Raw genomic sequence first — 10,301 nt, forward strand, 5'->3', positions numbered from 1 at the left:
TCAGAAAAACTTCTCAGCACAAACACCTTTCTCCCATTAACTACAGAGGCTACAGGGGGAGAGGGGAGGCAAAGGGGGTTTTGAACCTCAGAGTGCCATCCCACTCAGGAACAAAGAGTTGGGTATTAAAAACAAACATGATAACCACATCAGCCCACCAGCAACACTTACCAGCTGATGCCTCACACAGACAAGTTGGTGTGCTGTGTTTTTCCTGCTTGGGTTAAGACTATGTTGTGGTCCTGTGCATGTGTGGATTAATGCTCTTGGTCCAAACTATAGCAGCTTTTGAGTATAGGAACATTTGGGTCTCCTGACAAGAGGCCAAACCAAATAAATTTTACAACAGATTCTCTGGATCCACACATGCATGGTGCTCTGTCCAGCTGACACAACACAGGGTCAGAGATGAAAAGAGGACGGGTTCACCAAGGATCAGTTCCACATGGCCTTCAAATGGGGCAACAAAACAGCACAGTGCAGACGACCATATAACCAGCACCAGCATCCAGCACACCTGCCTGAGACACCTCTCATACCCATGAAATCAAATTAGATACCTGATACACAAGCAGTATCATACATGAAAAAATCTTTATAAAAGAGTTTAAATTACAAAAAAAACTAACTGTAAATGTGCAACACATTTTCCCCTTTTATTTTCCATTTTTAAGCAGCAGATGAATTTTTTTTTTTTTTTTTTTTTTACAAAGAACAAAACTAGAGCCTGATACACAGATTGTGGTCTTTATTTCAAAATGGTACAAAGCCAGAATTACTGCGATAAAATCATACAAAATGGAACAATGGAAAAATTTGTTTTACGGCAGGCAGGGGTCCCTGTACGCTCCCTCAGGGTGCGCTGCGTTTAAGCTGGTCCAGTTTGCGTCGCAGCATGTTGTAGTTGTCTCTGGTCCCAGGAGCCTCGGGGTCCAACTTTAGAGACAGCTCATAGTGTTTCTTTGCCAGCTCCAGCTTCCCCCAGCGATGATACAGCACAGCTGAGGAAAAACAGAAATGCTCTTCAAGCTGAGAAGCAGCAACAATTCTTCTACTATTCATTTAGTGCATTCAGTTCAGGTCAGGTAGGCTGCACAACATTGCTTCTGCTAACATGCACAATTATTCTTTTCAGCTTCTGAGCAATTAGAATCTCTCAACTGTGTAAAATATATGTTATAAGCAAAGTTGCAGTAGCCTTACCTAAATTGCCATGGCAACTAGCAGCATTTGGGTTGATTCGAAGAGCGTGAAGGAAGAAGCCCTCTGACTCCTGAGGAAAGAAAACAAAATAAACAAAAAACGAAAAAAAGAAAAGAAAAAAAAGAATCACAAAACAGTGAATTATCTGTACTAGTTAGAGAAATATGCCATGTCTGGATTATGGCAGACAAGGAGGACCTTGTAAGGAATAAAATCACAAACATGCACAAAAAAATAATATTCTGAGATGAAATGTTTATGGAATGCAGACTGGCCTTGTATTTCTGTAATTTCCCCAGGACGTTAGCCAATGAAAACATGATAGTGTGGTCGTTGGGGAGGAGCTTTAGAGCCTCTCGGCCGATCAACTCTGCTTGACCCAAGTTACCTTCGAAAACAGAAGAGACAAGTACAAAAAATATTACAGATTAATTTTTAGTGATACACACACCGCACGTACAGCTTAGCACGTACATACACATATTTTTTTCAGTGTAATCTACATAATATGGTAACCAACACATATGCTACTAAATTTGTGTGTTAACATTCAAATAGTCAGAAACTCAAAGCCAGAGATACATTGGTAATAACAGCTGGTATACAGAGAATCTGACTGCTTGCTTTATTTGTCAGCAGTGTCTAAAGCAGAGTTTTTCCTTCTCCACACATGGAGGAGCGGTTTAGTCTCCTAATTAAGGTTGAACACAAGGCCCACTGGGTTATTGATCTCTGTCACAGACACGTCTGATGTCTGGCCAGAAATGGAGAAAGAGAAAGGGAGAGAGAGAGAGAGAGAGAGAGAGAGAGACAGTCATGTCCTGAGTCATGGCCTGTGCCCTTCAGACACAGCTTGCCAACATGCGACTAAATGTGTGACTGTGTCTGAGCGCATCCGCCTGAATCTACACTGATTCTGCCTTTTGTTTGTGTAATGATCAAAACAAAAGAGGGGGGGTAAACACCAAAGAGAAAAGAATATTCCCATTTCCTTGCTATTTGAAAATGACACCTATTGTTCTTCTTTTCTCTCTCTTTTTTTTTTGTTTGGCAGGGAGCTGGGGAGAGGGGTAGAATTATTTCTGTCAGATTTGGGGAACAAATGCAGAGGGGGGAACTCTGAGGGGGCGCTGTTCTGGCTGTGCTTGCCCACGTTTGATCAGGAACACACTGGGCCCTGATTGGACAGTTCCAGTGCCCTCCTGGGAGACTCCGCCCCCACGGGAGCGGCTTCTGACAAAACGGCTCGAGCGTTTGGAAATCAGAGCATTCTCCACACGGCAGGGAAGAGTGCCTTCAAAACTCACAACACAAAGCTTTAATACATAAATTTCAAGCATTGCTGATTCCTGCTCTTCCGGTCTAATCTTGTTGGCCATTTAGATTTCCTGCCTTTCCAAAATAACAATGCTGTGTTTCTTGGCTGTTAATGCTGAAACAAACTGTACCCGGGACAGAGAGTCCTTTGAAAGTAAAGTGACTCATAAAAAACACATTCAATCAGAAATGCGTGAATATCATTATCATTATCATTATCATTATTATTATTATTATTATTACTACAAATATGTATGAAATAAACTAACCTTTAACAGCATAAGAAAACATCAAATTTGTTGTTATGTGTAGTCTGTGTATTAAAAAATCTTAGTCATTTTAAGCAGGTTAAGGTGTGATTTTTTTTTTTTTTTGCCAAAAATTGCTAGTACTTGATTTTCTGTACAGTATTCACAGTATTTGTGTGTGCATTTTTGTTGATACCAGTGTTGTCTAGCAGAATGACCATGTTGTTCCAAGCCAGGCTGTGGTCAGGTTTCAGCACCGTTGCATTCCTCCATGCATTCAGGGCATCCACGTGTCTGTTCTGGTCAGCATACTATGATGAAAAGAGAGAAAAATTAAAAGGATAACCCCTCTCAAATTTACCCTCTCTCTTTGTATGGCAAAAATCAACCATTATACAGTAGGTTTTTTCCATTATTAATTTTGCTGAGATTCAGGTTTTGGAGAAGCAATGTGCAAATCTGACAGTTAGCCTTTTTTGCCTACTGCCTCTTTACTCTTTAAAAACAGCACCTGCTAAACACAGTTTAAGACCCTGGAGTCTCACCAAGCGTCCCAGGTTATAGTAGCAGTCTGGGTATTTTTTCCTGAAGCGGATGGCGTTCCAATAGCTCTGCTCTGCTTCCTCAAACTTCTGCAGGCTGTTCTGAACTATTCCTAGATTCATCCAAGCAGCAGCAAAGTCAGGCCTGCACAGATTGAAAACATACAATACCAGTAGTATATCAGTAGGATCATTATTTTTCCGAGTTATTCCGTGTTGGAACCAGTAAAATGAAATGATCATTTGTGTGATACAACTGTGTTTCTTTATGTGGGACAACATACTGAATAGAAACAGCTTTAGATAAAAGTTGCTCTGCCTCGATCAGTTCATTCCTCTCCTTCAGGATATTCCCCAGGTTGTTCATGGCATGGACGTAGGTAGGATGTAGCCTGAAAGCCACAGGAAACGTGCAAAACAAAGTCAACTCCTGGCTCATCTGTTAGCAGCTGACTGGATTTCCAATGCTTGTGAGGAGACGTACCTGACTGCCTCTCTGTAATATCTGATCGCAGCAGTAGTGTTCCCTCTGTCAGCCAGGTTCTTACCTACATTGTAATGGACCTGTGGAATCAGTGACAAAGACATGAGGCATCCGAGTGTGACTTCAACTGTTTGGCTGTAATTTATTTCCACATGTAAACTACAAGCCTGTGCTGACACATGCTGCAAAGCGGCAGGCAAACACACAAAGCACAGATTTCTACCTTGGCATTGAGTGGACAGACAGGCAGGGCACTGGTGAAAAGGCTTTGCTCCGACCGCCACTGGTGACTGCGGAGAGCACAGCGCGCTACATACACACACAACAGTAAAAGCACCGACACACACAGCAGCTTCTGTAATGTGGAAGAAAAAACAGAAAAAGAAAGAAGACATTTGACAACCATGTAATCTAAGTACATTATAACCCTTAACCTCAAAAAAATACATTTTCTCAGAGTCAGAGTTAATAGCCTGTAAATGTACCTATGTAACACATGGACACCACCTGCTGTTAACACCCCTTTATAGGTGAGTCAGTAGTCATTTCTCATGTCTGTTGCTTCTCTGCATCACTGAACTACTGAAGCATCAAAGTTGCATAAACAGGTGGCTAAATAAAAGACTTTACAACCAGGATAGTGGGAGCCATCGGCTGTAGAAATAGAAAGGTCACCGGGTTGTATCTATGCTGGAAACTGAGTGCTCATCAGGGTTCGTCAGCAGCGTGTGGCAGCTCTTATTTTGGCGTGATCTTTTTGGTATGATTTAGCCCTACCCTGTATTTGTTCCAGTGGTAGCAGCAGTGTCCCAGGGAGTAGGCCAGCAGTAGGCAGTAGCCAGCTGAAGACAGGTAGAGCACTCTCTCAGCAATGACGAAGCCCACCCTGAAAAAAATGTTACAGGCTGGCAGAAAAGGGACCACCAGCAGCACCAGACCCAAGGTCAGTGTCCTGGCAAGGAGAGGAAAAGGCCACAGAATACAAGAGCATTATACACGGGTACGTGACACTCAAAAATTCAAGTCTGACATTGTATGGAGAAGAAATTTAGGCTCAGGGAATGTAGGCTCAATAAACCATCCTCCACTCAGGAAACTTTCCTCATGAACCAAACACAGTCTGTCTCTAAAACCAGCAGAGAATTTTAAAAACTCTATAACAGCTATCGAGACGTGGTGCTCTGGTCACACTACAGTGGATATGATACAATTTTCATAATCAAGTGTAAGTCTAGAGAGGCCAACATGTGCTTCATCTCATCTACAGTGAGTGCGAGATGGCTGTGCTTGCTTACCTCCTCCTCTGGCTGTCCTGCGAGCATAAGGCTTGGCTTATCAAGCCTATCAGGACGCACCAGAGCAGTAGCAGCCACACCATCCTCCAATCAGTGGCTGACTTAATGAGAGGCACACAGCCCATGGACCAATCAAAACACAGCCACCAGGGACACAGCAGCAGCCAGGCATTCAGAGAGTAGTAGTAATTATAGTTCACTATCTGCCAATCAAAGAGGAACAGGAGGGGTGAGGAATGGAAGAGAGTAAGGAAAGAGGAGGGCAGTACAACAGTTCAAGTTCAGAATCAAAGTCAATCACTGTGTTCAAAAATGATGAAGATTTCAGATGTTTAATTAGACTTAAACGATGTACAAATGAAATATGCTTCAGTCAATTTATAATTTCAATTTATAGCATAGATCCCAACTTATAGTGTTAATGATTCAAGAAAATAAAGACAATTTCTGGATCTAATCATGTATAGCTAATAAATGTAATCAAATAAACTCCATGAGGAAATCGGACTCACTCTAAGAAATATATTTTCTGCAAAAGAGGCAGGGTTGTCTACTTCAGTAAATGCTGGTGGTCCTGTTCCCATGATCCTCCAGCGTGCATAGAGCATTGAGAGTCCTCCAAGACCCATGAGAGCCAATCGTGTTAGCAGTCCTGTTCGTAACATCTCACTCACCTGTCAGAGAAAATATGACGACTTGTCACCGACAAATAAAAACCCATGCTTGTTAAGTTACTTTCAAGCACTGGCTCCTCGTCACAATGCGTGGAAATCCATGTTGCTGTGCTTAAACAATATATGTGATGCGACACTAATCATACAAGGGAGTGCATAATTTATGACAGAAAAGATGGGGAGGGTGTATAAGCTGTAACTCACATCGAGTGGATTCTTCCTAAGGAGTAGCCTCTGGCTGAGTTCATACACATTAACATTACAGATCAGGAGGACATCAAAGGCTGCATTCACACCCTGAAGGGAAATACATAGAGAGGGAGGAAGAAATGGCATTTAAAATTTATATAGGTCAGCAACAATATGAATCTTTAGCTCTTATTGTACATGAGAAAAACATGAGACTTTTAGGTTTTTCCACTTAAGCTATTCCATGAAATTGAAATCAATTGTCTTTATAGCATGCGAGTGTTATATCATGCATCACTGTTGATCATTTAAACATTGTTACTATTGGATGTAATGAATCATTAACTCACTGCAAAATGGCTTTACAAAAAGACTTCCTACCAAGACTGTGATGCCTTGTTCTTTACAGAGCATTGCTGCGGCACACAACAAGAGGCTGACCACAACCCACTGGACAGAAAACCTGTCATCTCTGTCACTCCCTGAAAACACAAAGCCAAGAGCAAGTTGGATATGGACAGTTAAGGTGTTCAAACAGGTGCATTTAGAAAAGAAAAACAAGCAGCCCCACAATGTTATACTTTGACTTGTTTTGGATACCTACCTCTGTTGAAAGCTTTGCAGTAGGTGAGGAATGAGAGCTGGAAGAACAGAGCGCATAAAAGGTCTGCTCGACCCACTATACCAGCCACCTTATTGAGATGGAGAGGGAAAAGAGAGAGACAGAGCAAGAGGATGAAAGGTGTGATATATGAGGGATGAAAAAGGCAGCATAAAAAGTTAAACTACCAAACATACATAAAAACAGCATTATGATGTAAATGTTTGCATTTTGTATCATCATATTCTGTTTTGCATGGCGCATCCACTCACAAATGGACTTATAATGAAATGGCTTATTAACAGAGGTGGGAAGAATGACTCATTAGCAGCGTGACCTCTTGGTTTGTGTGTTGTATATGGTGTGTGGGTACAGTATGGTTGGCATCCTGGGGTTATCTGCTTTGATACATACAGCAGGCCTAAGCCAACAGTCTGCCTGCCTCCCACCCCCCAGGTCTCACCCAGTCCTTGCCCTACATGATTAAAGAGAATGGAGAGGGGGAATTGCTGCCTTCCAGCCAGGCTTTACAGCAAACACACATATGCTGGCAGGTCAATAAGCAACCCGACACAGCTAATAGTCAGGCCATGCTACCACGCGTACCTCGGCCCTGCACTCCCAGCTGAGACAGGGCTTTTGTTCTTAGCATGGAACCACTGCATGTTTTGTATCAAAACCTCTGGACTGGTATGTCAAGATGCCATGATGTGCTGCTTTAGGGGATCCACGTTGTTAAGAAAAGTTTTTCTTCATAGCCCAAAATCACAACAAGTACCAGTACTGAGACACAATTTGGCTGTATAGGCCCACAACTGCAACTGTGTCTGACCCAGCCCAAGCAAAAGAACAAGAGCTGACCTAACTTGATACAACTGATGCATCAGGATCTAAGAGGGGGAAAAAGCGATCTAAATATGTAATCATCACACTATCATGTGTCCGGAGATGGATGGAAAATGTCAGAATAATTTCTTCATTGTTCAGACACATTGCGGCAAACTGTGGTCTAAGACTGAAAAGTGATGCAGTGGTCACAACATCAAATGCACTCACTAAATCATTTCATGTTCTCTTCTTAGTTTATATTTACATTTCACACAAATATCACAGAGAACTTTGTTTTCAGCATGTGCACTGAGTGCAGATTTCACCTAAAACCTTTGCTTACAATGTTCCTAACCATTTTATACAATTAAGAGAAATCTGTTTTTGCTGTTTCATTCACTGTGTGAACATGCAGAAAAAGGACAATTCAGGTTGGTCACCCACTCTGTGAATTATATGAAATGCAACTCTGAGACAGAGGAATGTGTTTCTTTAAGGAGGGAAAAATAATGGAGGGGGCAGCAGTTGCACACTTCTGGTTCAGTGTTATACAGTATAATAGAATACTGTGCTGCAAGGAGAGAAAGTATTTCAATAGAGCTTCCAATCCAAGCTCATCCAAAACTATCCACATTTTATCTTCCACCATACTCATCATTACTCACTAGAAGGTGGAATGTTTATTATGTTATGAACTTTAGATTTATCACACAGTTTTTTTTGTTTTCACCATTAAAAAAATACAGATGGCCTGTGAATTGATGACCTCTGTATAAAAAAAAAAAAAAAAAAAAAAAAAAAAAAAAAAAAAAAAAAAGGATGTTTTTCTTTTCACAGTATTTGGTGGTTGGTGTTTTCTTGCAGCTTTGTCTTTTCAGACACCATGATGTAATTTGTGTGTTTTCTGAAATACAGTTTGGAGCATGCACTTGCTGTTGTGCAAAACTGAACAAACATGCTAAAATGTGGCACTGTTGTCTCCAAAAATCAGAGGAAAAACAAAAAATGTGTATTAGTATGCACTCTACCAATAATTGAACTTGATTTTGAACTCTGCTTACACTTTCTGTGTGGACCGGATGTGCAGCAAAGAAGAGGGCAGCGAGTAGAGAAGTCTTGGGGGCGTGGTTCAATTTCCTATTGTTCTCATCATAGGCAAGTCCACCAATCAGTATAGCAAACACATCAATCATAAGGGCAGATATGACGGCATGGAGGACAATGTTCAGTACATGGAAGCCAACAGGGTGCAGGCCTCCCGCCACGAGGTAGTTCAGCCTGCAAAAACAAGAGGTAAATGATTGGTAGGTGAGGGAAAGAGGCCAGACGCCAGAGTTCATCCAGTAAATGGGAGTCCTTACCTAAATGTAAGGACAGTGAGAGGTCGGTAGGATTTGTGACTAGAGTTGCTACTCAGGTTGCTTCCCCAGAAGTCATTGGTCCAGATGTTGTTCAGGGGTGTTGCTGGTTTCAAGTCCTGCAAAAGAAACTCAAAGTGAGACTGATGCCAGCAACACTGACCTGTGCAGAATGTCACTCCATTGATGCAGCATAAGGAATGCAATAAAATGGATCAATTTTGCAACACAGGAGGTAATATCATTGCTATTGCAAGTGTCTGTATGTGACGTTCATAGATATATTACCTTGTTGTTGACGATTGCTTCCGAATCGTCAAACACAAACTCCCCGTCATAACTGTTAATGAAGCACAGGAGTGCTACCAAGGCGACTGTGACCTTGGCCTGGACTGGAGCAAGCTTTGGCAGGGGTATTTCACGATCCCAATAAACTTCAGACAATGCCATGATGCACCAGCTCTTTGGTCATTCTGTATCAGCAGGTGAAGGAGGATGGGTGCATGCACACAGTCATAATGTATCAGCCCAGCTGCTACAAATGCTATCTAAATCGTGGGCTGTTAATAACTGTAGCGAAACAGTATACAGCTGTCTTAGTAATAAAAGCACAATCTTTAAACACTGGGTGGATTCATACCTTATCTTATGAGAGAAATGCTGTAGGAGGTCACCCTGTCTTGTGTAACTCCCATGTTAGCTTCTCTGCCAGCTGGCTAACTAGCAAGTGTAATCGTTAACTCGCTGAAAGGAGCGAGGACCGTACCTGCTAACAGACGTAGTGATTAGCTTTGCACTTTGTAATAGTGAGGTGAAATAATTAAACTGTCACAGACGTCTACATGACGGTGTAAGGTGAAGGGTACCCTGGAAGTTAGCAAGGTAGTGAAGCGTGGCTTTAGCATGTCTTGTTAGCGGGTGCTATTCCCTTTACCACACGGCATAAACATGACAGACGCACGGGAATAGATATATCGGTAATACGCGCTGTTTATTCTAAATATTTTGCCGAAAACTGTGAATGTTCTCATTCGCATAAAGCGCTCCGGCGAGGTGCAGACGGAGCACCTCACGGCTGTAAACAAATGTACACGCTCAGGCTCTAGCACTTCCCGTCCTACGTCACTATCACGTGGTCATTTTCAGCCAATAGTTGACGTTATACTGAATGTAAAGTGGGTTTGGATCCTGAAACGCCCAGAGGCCAAACACAGAAACACATAGCCTCTTTGAGAAATTAATTGCTCTTACACTGAATAAAAATTACTGAATGACAGTAATTCAGCTGTGGCAAAAATCTCTTCAGCCTGTGAACCCCTTTCTTAACCTTCGAGGAGATGTGGAGCTCATCAAACTCATTCTGCCAGATGGATTTGGTTTACACAGTGAATTTGTTGTTATATTGCTCTAACCTCCTGGAATGATTTATACTTGATTTCGAAGCGTCACAGTGTGACTCAAAATCACCCATCCAACCTGTAAAGAGGTAACTGGTGTCATTTCTTTACCATTGAGTTTATTGTAATCATCAGTCCATTTGCTGTTTACAGCATAATTGGCAC

At 41.9% G+C, this 10,301-nt stretch overlaps 1 protein-coding gene across 3 annotated transcripts; it reads right to left on the reverse strand.

Annotated features, from left to right (window-relative positions):
* Positions 1-747: 747 nt before the first annotated feature.
* Positions 748-9,847, reverse strand: tmtc4 (transmembrane and tetratricopeptide repeat containing 4). Of its 3 annotated transcripts, XM_022740588.1 has the most exons (18): positions 9,380-9,847; positions 9,028-9,212; positions 8,743-8,858; positions 8,443-8,659; positions 6,557-6,644; positions 6,334-6,434; positions 5,968-6,060; positions 5,602-5,763; positions 5,090-5,292; positions 4,572-4,746; positions 4,018-4,149; positions 3,795-3,874; positions 3,595-3,702; positions 3,314-3,455; positions 2,965-3,079; positions 1,479-1,591; positions 1,204-1,273; positions 748-1,001 (listed from the first exon to the last, which is right to left on the reverse strand). In XM_022740588.1, exons 2-18 carry the CDS (start codon positions 9,187-9,189, stop codon positions 853-855), a joined length of 2,226 nt encoding a protein of 741 aa, XP_022596309.1. In that variant the 5' UTR covers positions 9,190-9,212; positions 9,380-9,847; the 3' UTR covers positions 748-852. The 3 variants fall into 3 exon arrangements, with proteins under 3 accessions (XP_022596309.1, XP_022596311.1, XP_022596310.1); XM_022740590.1 differs by lacking the exon at positions 4,018-4,149; XM_022740589.1 differs by having other exon boundaries at positions 9,028-9,847.
* Positions 9,848-10,301: the final 454 nt, after the last annotated feature.

The sequence above is a fragment of the Seriola dumerili genome, unplaced genomic scaffold, assembly GCF_002260705.1.
Source record: "Seriola dumerili isolate Sdu_G_001 unplaced genomic scaffold, Sdu_1.0 BDQW01000052.1, whole genome shotgun sequence".
In the NCBI taxonomy this organism is placed as follows: domain Eukaryota; kingdom Metazoa; phylum Chordata; class Actinopteri; order Carangiformes; family Carangidae; genus Seriola; species Seriola dumerili.